Here is a 19018-nt window from a genome sequence, read left to right on the forward strand (position 1 = left end):
TTTTTTTTTTTTTTTTTATAAATATTATCGTATTAGACATACCCATTAAATAACCTTTACGTTGTGGGCTTACTGCATGGAAGAATACCCCGCTTCGCAATACGACTCGGGGTATTTCAGAAAGCTCTTGTCAGCTGCTCACAGTTTAACTTTCAACCGAGTTAATAACCGTTTTGGTTAAACCTGTATAAAACACGTTGTAGACTTGCGTAACGCCTTTGAAACTCGAGACGCCATTCGCGCCCGTTTGAAATCTTTCCCATCGATAAAATATTTCAACTTGGAGTTTTGCCCACGGCTTAGCATTTTCTTTTCCCTGAGATTCGTGGTTTCGATTGGGCAACAGGAACCTGCGTGTGTCTGGCTTTGAGTTTTTTAAAGCTCGATATTTCCTGGAGATGGGGTTGGCTTCACCAGCTTGGCCGGTCGGATGCTGCAGGGCCTCAGACCTCCAGCTCCATCCAGTTTCTGCAGTTAATGGTTCAGGAGGTTCAGACCAGCCTGGGTTTGCTTTGAATCCCTGCGGAGGAAGTTACTGGTCTCGAAAACGTAGAGTAAATCCCTCTGAAAATGGGTTTTTTATTTACAGCAGCAGAGGCAGAAACCGCCCCTCCGCCCAGCGCCTGGGCTATATTTAGGTATGATGCACAGCGCCTGCATGGCCCCTTTATGCACTGGTGTTATAAATAAATAATAATACGATTTTTAAAAAGCGCAAGCAGCTCCTTTTAATAAGTAGAACCCCGAGAAGGAGTGCACGGTTCAGATCTGTGCAGCAACGTGGCAGGAAAGAAAAAAACCTGCAGCTTTCAACCGGTGAATGATGCTGGTGGCATCGCCTGCAGTGGCCCGGTGGCACCCCTGGTGTCACCCCCCCAGCCTCGGCCACCGCGGCAGTCCTGCCTGGCTCCCCACCTCCCTGCCTCAGTTTCTCTACCCGTAAGAAGATAATTGCCTCCGTTATTAATCCCTTTGAGATCTCCTGATGAAAGCTTTGGGTAAGAGGTTGGCCTTCATTATTAAGTGCTTGCTGTGATTATAGCAGGGATTAATTTGGCGAGGTGGCTTATTTAGGTTTGCCTTTAACTGCCCAACTTGTAATCAAAGTGTTGCAAAGCCAGCGAGTTAATGCTGACCTGTAGCACTTCACTTCCTGACTTCTCGATATGCCATTAACCGGAACTTGGCTTTTAATTAAAGCCCGTTTTCGTAGGCGTCCAAGAAACAGCAATGTGCTTGGCCCTGTGCTGCTGATTCACTGGAGGGTGTAACGAAGGAGGAGGCGCGGAGCTCGGGTCGTTCAGCTTTGTGACTTTGCCATCCCCAGCTCTCTCTGCATCCCGCATACGGCCCCATCGCGAGGACGCTTCCCTTTTTTATTTTTGCAAGCTGTTGTATGGTTAAATAAATATCCCCCAGTTCCCCCCATGCTGCAGCCGGCGAAAATCAGATTTTCTCTCCTTTGTTTTAGCCAAAGGTGTTTTCAATCTCTCGCTCAATATATTGTTTGCAATATATTATATATACAACATATTGCAATATATGTATGCTGCAAAGAAATATGCACGCATATATATATATTTACTTTTTTTTTTTTATATGCACTTAAAAGATTTCCCTCCAGCCAGCCCTCGGGACTCCTGTAGGGCTTCCCTGGTTCGAGACTTTTTCTTCCTACTGTCTCCAGGTTTATCTGTTGTCAGCAAACTTATTTCTTCTGTCCTGAGTGCTGCTGGCCAGCAAGCTCCCTCCCATGCCCTCCGTGTTTCACGGTCCTCTCCCCGTATTTTCTCGCTCTGTGAGGACGCACAGACCCCGTGGACCCAGTCGGAGACCTCAGGGCAATGGGGCATCGGGCCTGCTCAAATTCCCCACTGCTCCATCTCTGCCATCGTGGCAGGTTCCATTTTTATAGACGTGGAGCAAGTCAGTAGCTTTCCCCCCCACACACACCTCACGGCGCAGAGGGGGTCCCGTCCGGCCCTGGGGAAATCCTCCCCTCTGTAAGGTGCCTGCAGTACCAACCCCCTTCGCTCCGGGCAGCTCGTGCCCCCGGTCCCGGGGGGGTGGTGGGTGCCCCAGGAGGGACATCTGCCCGCCCTGAAATGCCTTGGCCACGGAGAGAGCAACAGGGAGGCTTTTGTTCTGCACCAGAAAACTTTTCATCCTTCTTTACGGCTCCTTTTTTATTTCTTTTGGCTGCGCTCTCACAAATCTGAAGCAGATTAAAATACAGTTCCTCCCCCCTCCACTCCCCTAAAAAAAAAGAAAAAGCCAACCCCAAAGCTTGGCTGCTTAAAATCATCAGATTTCAGTGAAGTCTTTTAAAGTTAACAGTTTCCTGGATCCTGTGCAGGCTAACTTATATTTTTTTTCCCTCTAACCTCTTGTGTTTTTTACTGAAACATTTCTCAGCTGTTGGAGCAGGAAGGAGGGAGGACCAGGGTATCTCCGATGCGGAGAAGGTTATTTCACACGGGGGGTTGGATGAAGCTGGTATGGGACTCGCTGGGCTGGCACCGTAGGGGACCGAAGGGCTGTCCCCGGGAGGCTCAGCCCCCACGGTATGGCCAGCAGGTAGGTCACGGCTACATCAGTGACATCATTTTGGGGCAAAATAGTAGGGAAGTGGTACTGTTGGAAGAAGGGAGTAGGATGCTGCGGGTGGGCTGAAGCTCCGTTTCTACTGGCCGTTTGTTTGCTGGGGGCTGTGGTCACGGGGACTGGTGGAAGAGCTGCAGGGTTCTTCTGGCCGTGACCACAAGGAGCTTTTCTGTCTTCATGACCCTAAATCCAGCCGGGGTCCTCCTTACCCGCCGTCTCTGCTTTGGTGCTCGGCCCGCTGTGGCACCTCCTGGTATGAGAGCTGAACCGAAGCCCCCAGCTCTGGTAAGAGCAACATCAAAAGTTAAAGGAGTTGTAAAGGAAAGAAAAATAATAGTCTGGTGCTGGTTGGTTTTGTCGCCTCCTCTCCGAGAGTGGTCTCTCCTTCCCCGTAAAAAAATCACCTAAAGCTTTCCCAGATGGAGGGTGTTTGATTTTTTTTTTTTTTCTTGGGCGGTTGAGGAGCTGGAGTCAGCCAACCTTGGCCAACACCAGTGACCATCACCACACGCTGGAGGGCAAGCGGGGACAGCCAGAGCCTCGTCCTCCAACCGAAACATCCTCAGTCGCGTGAGCGTGACCAAGGGGGAGAGCCCTTGAACCGTCTAAAATCCCTTTGACCCAGCAAACGGCGCGGAGGTGGAAACCAAACCCAACCCTACGCAGCGACACTGAGCTGCGCGTTAACTCTGCCGGAGCCGGGAACAAAGGTCTGGGGGGCTGGTTTGGGCTTCTTAAAATTTATTTGCAAAGCAAAATAGCTCGGCTGAGCGGAGCGAGCACTGGTGGAGGAGCGCGAGCTGCTGGGTCATCGCTGTGCTATAAAACCCCCTCCCCACCAGCGCTCGCAGTGGGGCGTGCTGGCTCCCCGAGCTCTCGCAGCGTTTCCACGTTGGCCGGGAGCAGTTTCTGAACATGCGTGTTGGTCTCTCCGGAGGCTTTAATCAAATCCAGGCTTTACCAGAAATTGCCTCGAAACTTCCGACTGAGCCGAGGAAACTGAAAGCAGCCGGAGCGAGGAGGCTCTCGGCGGAGATGCTGCTTTCGGCGAGGAGGGCGCGGGTGGGGGGCTAGAGCCGGCGAAGCAGCCGGGATGAAAGGTGAGTCTGCTCCCTGCCTGGCAGCTGGGGAGCACGCAGCGTACACATGAGCAATGCCTTTGTGGTGGGAGGATGGAGGAGAGCCCGGGGGTTCAGCAAAAAAAAAAGGGGCCTGAAGGGGGAAAAGAAATGCAGGAGCGAGGATGCCGCTTGGAGGAAGCGGGACGTTCAGAGGATGCTTTGATTTCTGGAGCATCCGCTCCCTGGCACGTTCGGGTTCAGGTCCTGCGCTTTCCCCACCGTCTTCTCACCCCGTGCAAAAATTGGGAGCTGTGCAATTAATGCGCCCTTGAAAACTCCCCCACTCCAGGGGAGGGTTTTGTTATCCCTCGGAAGTTTCGTTTGGGAATCGGGGTTCAGACTGCAGGTACTTTCCTTGCTTGTTGTGAAACTGAATTGCACACTGCGTCCAGCCCTCTCCCGTGGGCAGAAAGGAAAGCAAGGCGTATTTTTTAACTTCCTTTTCTAACCTGGGTGGGGGTGAACTTTATGCCTGGCCAGGGACGGTCGTGATCATTCAAGGGTGAACGTCTCAGAATGATTGCAGTAGAGAGGAAGAGGAAATAATAAATACGTGATTCCCAGTTAAGGGTTTTGAGTATTAAGGTGTGTTAGAGCAGCAAGGGGGGGTTTTACGGTGATACAGAGACCTGCGTCCGGTTTTGTGCCTGACTCCTGAAAAACACCCTGTTAAGGTTATCGTAAAATATGAGTGTCCAGTGCAATGAACCGTAACATGAAAATCACGGGAGAGATGATGAGCTGAAGTCGTCGTTATCCCAGGCAGCTGCTCGTGGTTTCATCCGGGCTCTCTGAGGGGAGGGAGGTTTTGGTCACGCGTCCGAGGTGTGTTACGTCGACAGCCAAAACCGTTGCATCTTCCCCTGGGCTGCTGCTCGCCGATGCTTCGGGGGTTTGCTGCGGGGAAGGAGCCTGGGGTTGGACTGAGGAATGACACGGCAACCTGCAAAAATGCCCTTAAACCACCAAACCCGGACCTCGCGTGGAAAAACCAAAGCAAGCCTCTTTAATGGCCCCTGTATTTTCTCGGCGGCGCTGCCATGTGGCATGGGAACGTCCCTGTCCTCTCTTTTCTGCCGGGGGTGTGCCAGCAGCGTGTTGAACCCGCGTCAGTTCGTGTGCACGCTCGGTTATTTTGGAGGGGGGGAGTGGTTTGGCAAAATGAGGAATCTATCTTAGAAACTGCAGGAGGGGAAGGGGAAAAAAAAAAAAACCAAACCACCACGTCCTTGCTTACAAGGCTTTCTGGCTGCTTTTAGTGTTTTGGCTTAATTAATGAGGGGTTTAGGGATCACTGGCTGCAGCCGAGGCCGCTTGGATGCAAATCCCTGCCACCCATCTGATGCAGCCTTTAACTTAAAGGGTGATGATGTGTGTAAGGAAGAGGGGAAAATAGCTGGAGGAGAAGCTCACAGTGGGAGAAGAAAAATCCCAGCCCTGCTTTGTTTTCAGGGTTACCAAGCTGGGGGCTCGGTTTTGGGCAAAGATGCCCTCACCCCGGGGGGGTGAGGAGCACGGAGGCAGCGCTGCTGGCTGCCCTCTCCTTCCTCCCTCAGCTGCCTTTGGAGGGCCCACTGGTCTCCGAAGGGCATCCCGTGCTGCTGAAGGAGCCTCACGCCCGTGTGTTTTCTCCCTGTCTCCGCAGCCTACCCATGAGCTCGGATTTCCAGCATTACAGTTTCAGGATGCCGAACATCGGGTTCCAAAACCTGCCTCTCAACATATACATCGTGGTTTTCGGCACGGCCATCTTCGTCTTCATCCTCAGTTTGCTCTTCTGTTGCTACTTGATCAGGTAAGGGAATTTTCCCCAGCTGCTTTCAAGAGCTGCCCCAGTTCAGACCAAGCCTGCCACCGATCCCTCCAACCCAAAAAGAGGATGGCATCACCTCGTCTTCCCGCAACGCGTCTCTTGCCATCCTGACGTGACCCCTGAAGTGGTTTAACTTTCCCTCATCGTCAAAAAATTCGCTCAGCCGTGTCAGGTTGGACCCAACGTTCACCCCTAATAAAGCCAATAGACCCAGCGCGTACGCAGTGAGGACTGGACACTGTCTGCCCAACACATCTTGGAGCTACCAGTCCTGCAAGACAATTACGTTATCCGCTTTAAAAACAGGAGATGCATTTATATATGTATGCTCAAACGGGCACGAAAACATGGTTGGCTCCTCAGAAAGACTGGAAGGGGATGTTTTATGGTTCCTGCTTTCTGCTTAATGTTTCAACACGTTTTCCTCTTTAATGAGTAACTTGTGTACTGCGTGCTTAAGAAATGTTTAATACCTGCTCTGTTCGTTATTGTACACAAATTGCTCATTCAACAGCACAGTTTAGAGATTAATGATGCAGAGTTGATTTGTTAATCTGAACGATGGGGAGCAGGGCGGGAGGGTTAAAGGTTGTTCCAGTTTGAGGCTTGTTTTAATTATTTTATGGGCCACTGGGGAGAGAGTTGGGCCACTAATTGAGGGGAGAAGCTTCCTGCTGGAGGGAAAGCGAGAGGCAAGGGGGGGAAAAACGTGGTGCCTGGGAATCGAGGTGGTGGTGACGGGGGCAAGTCGTGCTGATAACCCGGAGCGCGGGGCTGGCTGCGCCTCTCCACGTGGCTGGGAGCAAAGGGCATCGCTCTGCCGAAATCCTGTGTGCCCAGAGCTCTCCTGACAAGTTGCAGAGGAGCTTTTCCATCCCCCCTTTCCCTCCCCTCGGGCTTTTTGGATGGCTCCAGCTCCCTGCACATCCATCACATCCCTCCCTCTGTCCCCACAAAACAGGCACCTGGTCTCTTCTCGCACCACGGAGGCTGCGTCTGGCTGGCTCACAGCAGCCAGCCCCACCAGGCTGTCTATGCAGAGGGTGCTGAAAACGTTTTGTCCTGCTTTCGTAAATCAGGGAAGCAAGATTTGAGTGCCACCTTCTAAATATTTGATAATCTCCACCTATTTTCAACCCTATATGAAGCAAAGCCTCATGAAACTTGCAGGTGAGCCCAAACTCAGGCTTACTCAGGGGTGATTCGGGCTGCCTGGGCATCACATCTTCAATTTTGCCCTCAATTATGCACCAGAAAACGTTCTCTGAAGGCGCAACACATCTGTCCACCCGGGCAGACATGGCACAAACAGATGGAGGGGTCATCCCCGAGCAGGTGATTTGCATCTCTGTGCTCGAATTTAACAAGGTCTGTGCTGGGATATTGGGTCTGTGTCCAGTGTCCGCACTTTTCCTGGGATGCCAGTGGGAAGGGACGCAAAAAACCTCGACAAATGGTCTTCAGAAGGCTCAAGGATGGGTTTTGCCCAGATTGAGCTTGAATCTATATGGCTGACTTGCAAAATGAAGAGGTGTTTGGACTCTCAGAATATTTTCCTGGGCACCAGGTCTTGCTGGGTGTGTTCTGCCCCAAAGAAGAAATAACAAGTAGTAATGTCTGGAAGATCAAGCCAGAAAATCTTTAAATTTAGAAGTTGGAGGGATGTTGTAAGAGAGAGGGTGAGTAACTGGTGAAACAAGCCAGCAAGGGAAGTGTCAAGTCTTCTGTCTCTTCATGTCTTTCAATCAAAACAGAGGACCTTTCTGGATGAGACGTTTTGGCTCCCATTCCCAGGAGTAACGAAGTGCTATTTAACGACCTGTGATGGATGGGAGGTTGGATTAGATCATCTAACGATCCCGTTATAGCCCTAAACTCAATAGAAACTCTATGAACCGCTCTTCAAACCGCCGCCCCCAGCTCTATTATTGGCAAAACAAGAATCCCCCAGCCCTTGTTTTGGAGGGTTTCACCACGCCACAGCTTTTAGGCAGTGCCAGGGTGCCCCGGGAGCCATCCACCTCCTTTGAAATTTGCTGTGTGATCTCAGTTTATGTGGGCTAGGAAAGCTTGAGCTTCGGCGTGGTTCGGAAAGCCTTGTAGACGGACAGGGGGGACGAGGAGCCCGTGCCTGCAGGTGCAGAGCATCCCGAGGGATGGCTCTGGGAAGGCTCTGCCACGCTGCTCCCCTTCAGTGCCATTTAACACCGAAGCATTGCCGGTGCCTGGCTGCAAATACCCGTAGCCCTGCGGCAGGAAGATTTGGTAGACAAAGTAAAATACTGAATTTAAATTGAATTTTTCCCCCCCCCTCCTGAACCAGGCGCTAAAGCCCGGCTTGCCCCATGCATCCCTGACCCTTTTTGCCAAGAGATGCGTGGCTTTAATGCAGAATTACCTCTGGAGGCTGGATAAAAGAGAGGTGTTAATTCAACAGGCGGATGCAGCGTGGATCGAAGCGTGTCATCGCAGAAAAACCAACCCAGGGCAGGGGGGGGGCACGGCGAGGGACAGCCCCCTGGGGAGCTTCAGGGAGTGCCAGTTTTAATCGGGTTGGCTCAAAACGGAGTCGGATAGGAATTTCAGCCAAAAGCAAAGCAAAGATCATCGCTGTCTGCGCGCGGTCCGGGCGAAGCTCGAGCCCTTCTGCCGCTGCAAACCACTCTGGTACAAAGCACCAGTCCCACCCCTGCAGCTGCTGCCTCTGCTTGGAAAAATTTTTTTAAAAAAAAAAAAAGGCAGTGAAATTTTGCAGGCAGCTGTTTTGTGCCTGAGCTCTGCTGAATTAATGAAAGCAATAAACTCGACGTCGCCTTCGGCCCCGTAGAACCCAATCCAGAAGGATGCCGAGCCGAGCGGCGCCGTGCTTCCCACGCGCTCGAGTGGTGTGCACGCTCACCCTGGGCCAACGCTGCCCCATCCCCTCCTCCCGAGCCGGCTCCACGGGGCTCGTCTCTGCCCAGGCTAAAGCAGCTCAAAGTCTGGGAGAGGCACAGGGTACGTAGCCCTTAAAAAGCCCTTTTTTATAGAGCTGTTTTTTTTTTTTTTTTTTTTTTTTTCCTGCATTCAAACCTGCCAGGATCCCACGCGGCGGTTGGGTTTGGAGAGCCCAAGGAGCCCGGCCGGGCTGCGGCGAGCGATGCAGGGATGGGGCGAAGAGCCAGCGCCCGGTGCTTTTCCAGGCTTTCTGCTGTAAAGCATCAAATAAGCAGATCTTGGAGGGAAACCTGCAAAAAGTCCTTTCCTCTGCTTTTTATTCCCCCCCTAGTCGCTCGCTTGCTCTGGGTGATTCGGAGGCACCCAGAGAAACGGGGGGGTGCTCCCTTTCCCGCCCCGGCGTGCGCGCACGCACCGTCTCCAGCCAGACCCTGGCGCTTTCAAGCCGCCGTGTGGTCCTTTATCTAAACCGGCCATCTGCCAGAAATTCCTCCGGAGTCACAGCTTTTGACACGAGACGGATGAAGCCCTCCCCGGGTCCGACGGGGAATAACGCTTGCCAGGATCCGGGGTCTCCTTACAGCAGCTGCGTTAGGTCCGACCGGGATCCAGCTGGCCCAGGATCCTGGCTCTGGAAGGGGAGCGTGGAGGAGCAGGGCGAGCTCGCACACTTCAAGACCAGATGTGCTCGTGCCGTTCCCTATAACCTTCAAGGAAATTTGCTTGGGGTTTGGGTTTTTTTTTTTTTTGGGGGGGGGGGAGTGGTGGGGGCAGGCAAAATCTCCCCGTATAGCTCAGCACCAGCCCGTGGCATTGTAGCATCCGCGCTCTGACAGCACGGAGCCGTGGCCCGGTGGTCACTTCTTCCCCATCCAGATGCCTCCGCGGGTGCTTGGGCTCGTTCTGCACGACCCCCCCCCTTTCCCTCCGGTGCCTTTGGCTCATCGGGGCCAGAGCCTCGGCGGCCGCTCCGTGCTTCGTAAAAGATGCTTTTTCCCATTTTTTTTTCCCCCTTGTCCGTGGTCTCCAGCCGCGCAGCTTGCTTTGCCCCATCTGTATTTCATAACCGGGTTCCCAGCCGCCCGGATCCCTGCAGATTGGGCCGGTTTCATCCTGTTCTCTCTATTGTTCGTGCGTCTTCTGCTCCTGTTTCTGCTCGGGGTCGGTGACGGAGGGATGCGACCCCCAGCCTTCCCCTTCCTGCCTGCCGCAGTTTTATCCGTGGCTCCGCAGGCAGGTTCCCCGCCAGGCAGCATCGTGAGGAGAGGAGGGAAGCCTCCCCACTAAATTCAGGGCTCGGGAGCTGACTTACTTCAACTCTCCCTGCAGCATTGCGTATTTTTACCCATTCCTTGACTTTTAAGGCCCGTGACATTTGGAGAGCTGTTTTCGAGCAAAAAGGACAAGGATCTATTTTTACATCCAATTTTTCTAACTTACCCACTGCAGCCTTGCGGGACCAGAAGGTCTCTGAGAGCTTGGGGTGAAACAGCCAGGGTTTGAGACAGCTCCCTGAATATTTTTGGAGAAGTGAAATTACAGGCAAGGGGGTTTCCCGTCTGAAATCACACTCGAGGCTGGCTGGCAAAAATATCCCTAGCCCTGCAGATACACACTGAGATCTTCTTAAAAGTCCTTGGCGAACTCTTTAGCCTCGCTGGCTTCCCTCTTGAGTTTTCAGATCGCTAAATGCCTCGTCTTGTAAGGAGAAGCAATATTAGTTTGTGGTTTTTTTAAAAACATATTTATTTTTAGGAGCACGATTGGTTTCTCCAGCCAGCTGATGCCTGCAGAGCACTCTGCCAGGCTGTGGAAAATGGGCTGCTGTTCCTTCTGCCATGGAAAGATGTTCTGTTCATAATAGTTTGAAACTACGGCGGGCTGCGATGTGTGTTTGTGTTTGCTGTTTCGCTCGGGCCCCAGGAATGGGGTCAGATGATCCCACCGGTGTCTCCTGGAGAGGGGAGGCTGGAGAGGGGGGGACGGGACTGGCCCTTGTGGCCTCAAATTCCTGCTGCCACCAGCTGGACTTGCCCCTGGCGCAGGCGTTTTTGGAATAGCTTCATCCCCTCCATCTCCGTCCCTTGGTCTGCTCTAGGAGTAGGTGCTGTTGGGCAAAAAATAAAAAACACCCAAACCACACCCCCCCCCCCCCCCCCAAACTGTGCTGAGCACAGGGCTTCAAAAGGTGGGTGTGGGGGGGAAGCAGCTTGTGTGGTTTATAATCCTGATTTTACTCCACTGCTGGCCCTGGCTCCTGCCCCGGGGTGTCGTGTGGGCTTGTCACCCCGTGCTTTAACCCAGCGCACCCCGGTCTGCTCTCCTGATTAAAAATATAAAAAAAAAAAAAAAATGTTAAAAATCCCAAGTTGCAGGTTTGTTCGGTGGGTTTTGACAGCTCGTTATCTGTGGGTATTAAATCACCCCCTGTGATAGGAGGCGAGAGATGGAAGCTGTCCCGTCTCTTCTGTTCCAAAGCTTTCTGCTCCGGTGCCGTCTTCGGATAAACAGCCGTCCTTTGCCTGCTCAGCCGGACGGATGGCCTCTTGTTGAGTGCTTCTTCCTGAGAGTCTGGGAGGCAGGAGCAGCACGGTTGAGCTGATAATTGAAGATAAAGCTGTGTTCGAGGAACCCAGCACCGCCCAAGCAGCATGATGGGGGAAAGCTCCGAGTTGGAGAGGACATTCCCCATCCCTGCGGGAGCGGGAGCGGAGCTTTCCTCGGGTCTTGAATACCCATCGCTTGGAAAAAGGTGCCGTGGCCAGTCTAGAAACTGCGAGCAGCACAAGTGGTTGGAAACTGGGGGGGTATTTGGAGCAGCTCTGGGTTTACTCAACAGCTTTTGCTGGTCTTAACAGCGCCGGTGATGTCCGCGTGGAAAATTAGGGAGGTCAGAAAAGGAAAAGGGGGGAGGGGGTTGTGCGCTTCTGGGTGGAGACGTTGCCTTCCCAGCTACAGGGGAAGCTGGCTGTTGGTTAAACGCGTCGTTTCACGTGGCCGTTCTTGTTCCTGAAATGAAAAATGTAAAAAAAAAAAACAAAAAAAACCCAAACTGGAAAGAAATGAAATGTTTGAGGTATTACAGTAATCCTGATTTTTTTTTTTTTTTTGCCTGTCTTCACGTTTCTCCCTGTTTCGATTGCAGGCTCAGACATCAAGCACACAAAGAGCTTTACGCCTACAAACAGGTGAGATGATGCACATCAAGTTGCCACCTTCTCCCCTTCTGCTTAGCACTAAATCCACGTCGGAGGAGCCCACTCCCTTGGGCTTCCTTGTGCTGCTCGTCTCCTTGGGGAAGCTTTTAGTCTTCGAAGAGAAGTTGTAACGCCTGGGCAAACCTCTGTCCCCACTGTTTTAATTTTTTCCTACCAGCCGGGCACCCCAGGAGCATCTCTCACCCGTTAGTCTGCAGGTCTGTGCGTTTTCAGGCGAGGTCCCCGAGCGGTGGGGACACCTCCGCCCCCCGGAGCACCTCAACTGAGCAACTCCTCCAAAATTCCCGCTGGTGAGCAGTGAGGCCGTCGCTTCCCCAGCAATCAAACGATGTTTTGCGGGGTCCAAAACCGCTCCCCGGATTGGACCCGGCTGCTCCGGCCCACCCGCAGCCCCGGGGCTCTCGCAGGGACCACTCGTAGGGGCCACACCACGTCACCCTGGCAAAGCCAGCACCCACAGGCGCCAGCGCCCGCGTTAAAATAAACACAGCCAAGAGGTTGGTGTCAGGTTGCTGCTTCGGCGTCCCGTTTTCTCTGGGGCTTGTGTAATTTTTCTGCCTCCGATCGGAGGGGGACGACAGTTGGGCGGAGTTGAGGTGGTAACGCTGCAAGAACCCCGTGGCGGCCCTGGATTTGTGGCCCTCTCCAGGTGTTCGGCCTGGGCGGAGGGAAAACGAAGCGGCAAGACGTCAGCGCAGGAGCCGGCTGGGCAGCGTGGGAGCCCAGGCAGTTGAAATTCAGGAGGGGAGACCCTCCTGGATTTGGACCTCGTGTTGGTGGTTAGAGCTGGGCCAGCGCTACCTCCTGGGGTCCGCACGGGGGTGAAGACTCGACGCGCTTCGTGGCTGTGCTGGGTTTACTCGGGGGGGGGGGGGGGGGTGTCTCCAGTTCTAACTGGCGTCAGCTGTTGACGGGGATTTTTGCTGCACCCGCTCCCGGCAGAAACTGTGTCCTGACCCCAGCGCTCTGTCTTACAGGTTATACTCAAGGAAAAGGTGAAGGAGCTGAACCTACACGAGGTGAGTACGTCCCTGGGACTTCGTGTAGCAGCGAAGGCTCCCTCACCCTCCTCTTCCTCGCGCTGGGGAGGGGACGGGGGACAGGCAAAGGCTGGCACTGGCAGGAGGGTGCAAAAACTCCCAGTTTAACTCCTTCAGGAGCAAAAGACACAGCTAGGTGTGCCCGCAGCACCCCAGCAGCGGGGGGGTCACCCTGCAGCCTCTTCCCCCCCACCCCATCCCCGTCCCAGGGCACGTGGTGGGGGCAGGTTAACGGCGGCGCCGGCAGCTCCACCTCTCCCCGGCGCTGCTTTTCTTTTCCAGAGATCCTAATTGCTCGTTAACGCAGCTGGTAAAAAGCACATCTGCAAAAGGGGGTCTGGATTAAACCACCTCCCTCCTCCTCCTGGCTCCCTTTTAGATTTTACTGCGCTATTATTATTTACTGCGTTATTATTATTATTATTATTTAGCGCATAATGATTTTTATTATTTACTGCATTATTATTATCACCGCGATAAAAAGCTGCGGGTAAAAGGGGAGGCAGAGGCAGGCCGGGCTGTGTATAACCAGTGTCCCCTGATGGTTACATCCCCTCCTGCTCAGCCTCGCCACCGTCGGAGCGTGACGATACCCAGCACATCTCTGCCGGCCGCGTCACCCGGGCGGAGCAAACTCCGCTGGGATTTAATTGAAATCAAAGCTAAACACGCTCCCCAGGCTTCTGCCCCTCACGCTCCTGCTGTGCAGCTTTGCCCAGAAGAGCTGCAGGCAAAGGGGGGGGGGGGGTGGGAGTGGTGGGGGATCTGCTTGGACCTATTAAGAATTAAAACCCCTTTTTCCAGCCCCAAAAGCATGGAGGTTTCCTCTCGGATTCGGCAGGCGGGCAGAGCCCACGGCAGCCAGAAAGCAAAGCCACGGAGGACTTTGCATTTAAATTTTGCAGGGAGGGTTGTGCCAGCGCCTGCCCCGGCCCGACGCGGGCGCGGAAGCGGCTCCTTGCAGGGCCCCCTCTGCCCTAACGAGTTAGGAGGGGGCTGAAACAAGGCTCAGATTAACGACGTTACCCTAATCCACCTCCACCTATTTCCCCCCCCCTCCACCTTGAGGTTTAAAACACATTAGTTGTTCCCCGCAGGTTGCCAGGCTGGTTTGGGGCTCAGCGTCCTTATTTCCAGACCATTTTTTGTGCTGAAGTTGAGCAGGAATCTGCTCGAACGCTGCTTCAAACACAGGCTGGGTTTATTTCCCCGAACGACAACAAAAATGCCCACCCGCCTCCTGGACACAAGGCCGCTCGTCTGTTAAATACCAGCTTCATTTGTTTATAAGCTGCTTTTTTTCTTTTTTTTTTTTTTTTTTTTTTCATTCCCCGAGCAGAGCAACAAGAGCCCATCCCAGGTTTTTCATCCTCATCCTCTGCTCCCCGCAGCCGAGGGGCTAAATCCCAAGGGCAGGAGGGTGCCGCAGGGACGGAGCAGTCCCTGCTTGAGGCCCCAATTTCTGCTCCGCTCACATTAAATTGACTTGCAGTGGGTTTTTTTGGTTTTTTTTTTTGCCAGCACACAGACTGAAAAGCACGTCCCGGGGTGAGCAGCTCATTGCAGGAGGGGTTTGGGAGCGCGCCAGAGCCGGGAACAGCAGCGATAACCTTCCGTCCTCCTCCTCCGTCGCCCCTTCCCGGCTCCCCGTGGCTCTCCCAGACCAAAATCTTTTTCGGAGAGAGGGAAGGGGACAGAGCAGCAGCTCCAGCTCTTCCCTGGAGTTTGGGAAAGGCTGGGAAGGGTTTTCTTTGGCTCCCTCCAAAACATCCCTTTTTGGGCATTTGGGTTTTGGTATTTACAGTAAGCAGTTCTGGAAAGCGGAGCCCGGGGAGGGGATTTTGCAACATCCCAGGGCAGCTGCCAGGGCTCGCCCAGAGCCTTGCAGAGGGGAAAGTCCCCACCGAGCTCTTCAGCCCCGTGTTTCTGGCTTTTTTTTTTTTTTTTTTTTTTTTTTTTCCCCATCACGCCGCCTCTCCCTGGTTTTCACGGGGCTCAAGATGCGTGTGTGCTCCCCGGGGGGGGGGCGGGGGCCGGCCAGCGTTCGCTCCCCCAAGACACAAAGTCTCCCGACGAGCTTTGGGTGGCTGGAAAGTCTCAACAGGCTCGAAAGCCGGGAGCCTCCCTCATCCCGAGGGCTTTCAGCAGCTCCTTGCCGGAGCCTCCCAGGCCAGGGGAGCTGGAAAAAAACAGCTGGGAATAAATATCCCAAATCCCTGGGAATATCCAGAATGGGTCAGGAAGGGGGGGGGGGGGGGGGGAAAGGAGATTTCTGCTCGTCTCGTGCTTGCTGGGAAATCAGCCACCAACCTCCCCAGCCCTGGGACAGCGCTGCACCCTTTGCCTTTTCCTGTTCCCAGGGTTATCCCAGCTCGGTCCCAGGGGCCCAGCAGCAGCGCGGATCCATCCCCCCCCCCCTGCACCCTAAAGCCTCAGGGCAGGGAGACCCGAGCTTCAGCCCGGGCCCGCAAAGTCTGGGAAGGCTTTAGCAGGGATTTCATTCCTCTGCGATGCAGAAACGTCCCAAACGTTTTCTTCTGCAGCACCACGGGCAAAAAAAAAAAAAAAAAAAAAAAGCATCTTGTTCAAATTGGAAGGTTTAAAGCTGGAGTTTGCTTTCCATGTGGCATGGGGAGGTATTTCCTCATCCTCTTGCTGGCATCAGAAACCAAATTGCATTTTTTTTTTTTTTTTTTTTTTTTACCCCAGCCAAAGGCAGAGGTGAGAAGATAGAAACTGGCCAAAGGCATCGCTCAGGGGAAGGGGGATTTTTTGGCTGGTTTGGAGACCTCTGTGTATTTTGGGTGTTCCAACAAAAAAAAAAAAAAAAAAAATGCTTCCAGGCTGCTGCTGACCTCCTCGCTCTTCCTCCCGCTTCTTTCAGATCTGCGCCGTCTGCTTGGAGGAGTTCAAGCCCAAGGACGAGCTGGGGATCTGTCCCTGCAAACATGCCTTCCACAGAAAGTGAGTGCTGGGGCTACCCCCCCCCGCCCCCTCCTCACCCGGGGCTTCCCCCCACCCCAACTCCAGGGGAAGGAGGGAACCGCAGCAAAACACACACACCCCCCCCCCCCCAAAAAATTGGGTGAATTTGAGGGTTTGCAGCAGCAAAGGTCCAGTCTGGCAAAACTGCTTCACTTTATAGAGAGAGAGGCTATAGATTCAAAAACATGTATGTACGTCTGTGTGTGTGTGTGTGTGTGTGTACGTAGATATATACACATCTATAAAATGTATATATATTTATAAAAGAGATATTCAGAACCACTGCACCAGGCTCCCCAGGGCCGTTGGGAGTTCCAGAAGCGTTTGGACACGGTTCTTGGGGGGGCTGGGGGGGGGGGGGTTAACTTGCCCTGAGGAAAGTCAGGAGTTGGCCTGGGGAAAAAAAAAAAAAAAAAAAAAAAATCAGGAGTTGCCTTCCCACGCAGTCTGTGGTTCCGTGAACAAGGCATATGTAAAAATTTTAGATACATTGTATAAAAATGTAAAACTATGAATTTCAGATGTGATATACATTGTTTGGGTATGGCGTGTATGATGTTTATATACACTTTATAGATGTTCTAGTTATAAAATGCATATATTCGTATGTAACTCTTTGTGTATATATGTATTTTATACATTTTTGTGTATGCGTGTACATTTTTCTATCGACTTTATATATAAATTATGGGAAATACACACACACACAAAAATCCACAGTTGCCACTCACGCACACGCGAGCGCTCATGAAACAGAAAGGCACCTGTAGGGTCAAGTAAAAATCCAGCGGCAGCAAAGCTTCAGGGAGGGTGACAAGGGGTCTGTGTGTCCCCCCCCCCCGGGGGCTCAGGGGCAAATGTTTTTTTTTTTTGCAGCACCCTTGTAACAACAACCCCCCCCCCCCCCTCCTCTTCCCCAGGTGCCTCATCAAGTGGCTGGAGGTGCGGAAAGTCTGCCCGCTCTGCAACATGCCGGTGCTGCAGCTGGCGCAGCTGCACGGGAAGCAGGACCCCGGCCCCCCCCAGGGCCCCCTCCCCGGCGCCCAGAACATCGTATAGCTCCGTGTGTCCCCCCCCCCAGGGCCTGCCCCGCCGCCGGCCCCGGGGACAACCAAAGCACTACGGTGGAGGGAGGGCCGGGGACGAACGAGGACCGAGGTGGGGAGCCTGGAGCACTTTAAGGAGGGGAGGGGGGGGGGCATGTCCCCATCGAGCCCCTGCACCCCAAAAATCTGCCTCGGCGGAGCCGGGATGGGGGGGGTGGATCTCACACTTGAACCTGGGCTCAATTCCTCGCTGGGATTTGGGGGGGGGGGGGTGTGTTGTGTGTGGGGTGTCTTCCATGAGGCACCTGCACGACATCCTTCTTCCAGCGCGTCCCTTTGTGCGCTGGGACACCCAATATCCCCCCCCCCCCCCCCTTCCAAAAACACCCCTGGGGATTTCTCCTAGCCCTGCTGCCCCCCCCCCCCCGCCAGCGCTGTCAAAACTGACACCCACAAATGCATGGAGAGGGGGGGGACACACCCACCCACCCCCCCCCAGAGCATCACGGGGTCCTGCCCCGGCCTCTTCTTTATCGGGGTGACTTTTGCCTTTGCGATCCCTCCCCGGAAAAGCGGGGCCCGGCGGCACCCGCTGCTCCTCCAGAAGGGCTTAACCGGGGTGGGGAGTTGCGTGGGGGTGTCGGGGGTGCACATCATCCCCCCCCCCCCTCCATTCTCCCCCCTCCTCAGCACGCTGGGCTACCTCAGCGGGGCCGGTAGCCCCCCCCCCCCCCCACACCGAGAGGCACGAGCCACGCGAACCATCAGCTTCCTCCTCCCCAACGGCCTCGCTGGGGTATGGGGGGAGCCAGAGCTGAGGGGGGGGGCAGACAAAAATCCTGGCTTTTGGGTTCATCCCATCACTTTCTGCTTGACCTGGGGGGGGGGGGGGAAGGACACGTGAGCCGGCAGCATTTCGCCTTGCCAAAACACCCCAAAATCAACCATCGAGCGCAAAAGTTGGGGGGGGGGGGGGGGGGGAGCTGTGCCACCCCCTCACCTCTCTGACCACCTCACAGGGAGAATTTGGGCACCGTAGCAAACGCCCTGGTGTCCCCCTCCAGTTTTGCAACTCTTAGTCCCTTTTTTTTTTTTTTCCTTTTTTTTTTTTTTTTTGGGGGGGGGGGGGGGCAGGGTGTCAGTATTACTTTCCTGGCCCTGCCCCCCCCCCCCCCCCCCCCCGGGCACAGGATGGGGCGCGGGTGTCGTCCCCCTGCCCTGTAAATACCGTGCGACTCCCAAGACTGTTTATGGAGCGTGGAGCCTCATAGACGTGTTTGTACACTACAAATTCTGCAGCAGAATATTTTTTAAAACGTTGGCTGTTTTGGTTTTTGTTGTTGTTGTTGTTGGTTTGTTTTTTTTTCTTTGTTTTTTTTTTTTTTTTTTTTGTGGGTGGGGGGGGTTTTGTAAGCTATATTTTTGTATATTTAATTGCTATTTTAAAATTCTAATAATGCGTCTTTTTTGCTAATCACACTATTCTTAAGGAAAAACAAGGAGAAAAAAAAAAAAAAAAAAAAAGACCAAACAGTTTGCATGTGATTTGACTTGAAATGTAAATAAAAGCAGGTTTTGGAAGCAGGGGTGTGTTTGCAGCGGGGGGGGGGGGGAAGAGTTTGCAGCTCCTGGGGGTCCAGGGGTTGCTGAGCCCCGTGTCACCGTGGGGATGTCCCCAGTGGGGCTGGGACCCTGGAACAGGGGGGTCAGGGGAATCACCCCGGGGCTCCACCCACCGTGGAAAAGCCCCAGCCCGGGGAAGGATTATTTCACACACCCCGGACCTGCGTGGGGCTGCCCCACTCGGGGAGGGTTCTCCTCCAACCCACGCTGACATCACATCCCCCGAGCTCTGGAGGAGCTCAGCTGCGGGATCTCCCGGGATCCAGCTGAAAACCCCATCTCCCGTCCCCCCCCCCCGCCTCGCTTTACCCCTCTTCCTCCGGCCTTTAGGAAATCTGGGTGGAAAAAAAAAAAAAAAAAAATCCTTTTTCCTCTTCCCGCCCCACCGCTGCCTGGCCCCGCTGGGGTTGCCATCCCTGCAGGAACCTGGTGTGGAGGAAGCTGCTCCCACCTTGCTGTCCCCTGTCCTGCTGTCCCCTGTCCTGCTGTCCCCGGGGGGCTGCTGCCCTCTAGTGCTGGCTGCACCCCCAGAGCTGGGGGCAGGTCCCACCCGGAGATGTGCCGCTTCCCCCCTTCGCCAGAAGAAGGCAAGGCAAGGAGCCACCTCCTCGCCGCTCTCCTCCTCACCCTT

General features: G+C 54.0%; 1 protein-coding gene across 6 annotated transcripts in view; it reads left to right on the forward strand.

The window, feature by feature from the left end:
* Nucleotides 1–18136, forward strand: part of RNF24 (ring finger protein 24) — a 31185-nt gene extending 13049 nt beyond the window's left edge. For 4 of the 6 annotated variants that reach the window (XM_042807655.1, XM_042807651.1, XM_042807652.1 and 1 more), the window contains 5 exons: nt 5371–5520; nt 11621–11663; nt 12671–12712; nt 15618–15697; nt 16639–18136. In XM_042807655.1, coding sequence (XP_042663589.1) covers nt 5378–5520; nt 11621–11663; nt 12671–12712; nt 15618–15697; nt 16639–16777 — 447 coding nt within the window. In that variant the 5' untranslated portion in view covers nt 5371–5377 and the 3' untranslated portion in view covers nt 16778–18136. Of the gene's footprint in view, nt 1–2520; nt 2578–3524; nt 3705–5370; nt 5521–11620; nt 11664–12670; nt 12713–15617; nt 15698–16638 lie in introns of those variants that run through there. The other 2 variants (XM_042807649.1, XM_042807653.1) reach the window with 2 other exon arrangements.
* Nucleotides 18137–19018: the final 882 nt, after the last annotated feature.

The sequence above is a fragment of the Tyto alba genome, unplaced genomic scaffold, assembly GCF_018691265.1.
Source record: "Tyto alba isolate M040663 unplaced genomic scaffold, T.alba_DEE_v4.0 Super-Scaffold_6, whole genome shotgun sequence".
In the NCBI taxonomy this organism is placed as follows: domain Eukaryota; kingdom Metazoa; phylum Chordata; class Aves; order Strigiformes; family Tytonidae; genus Tyto; species Tyto alba.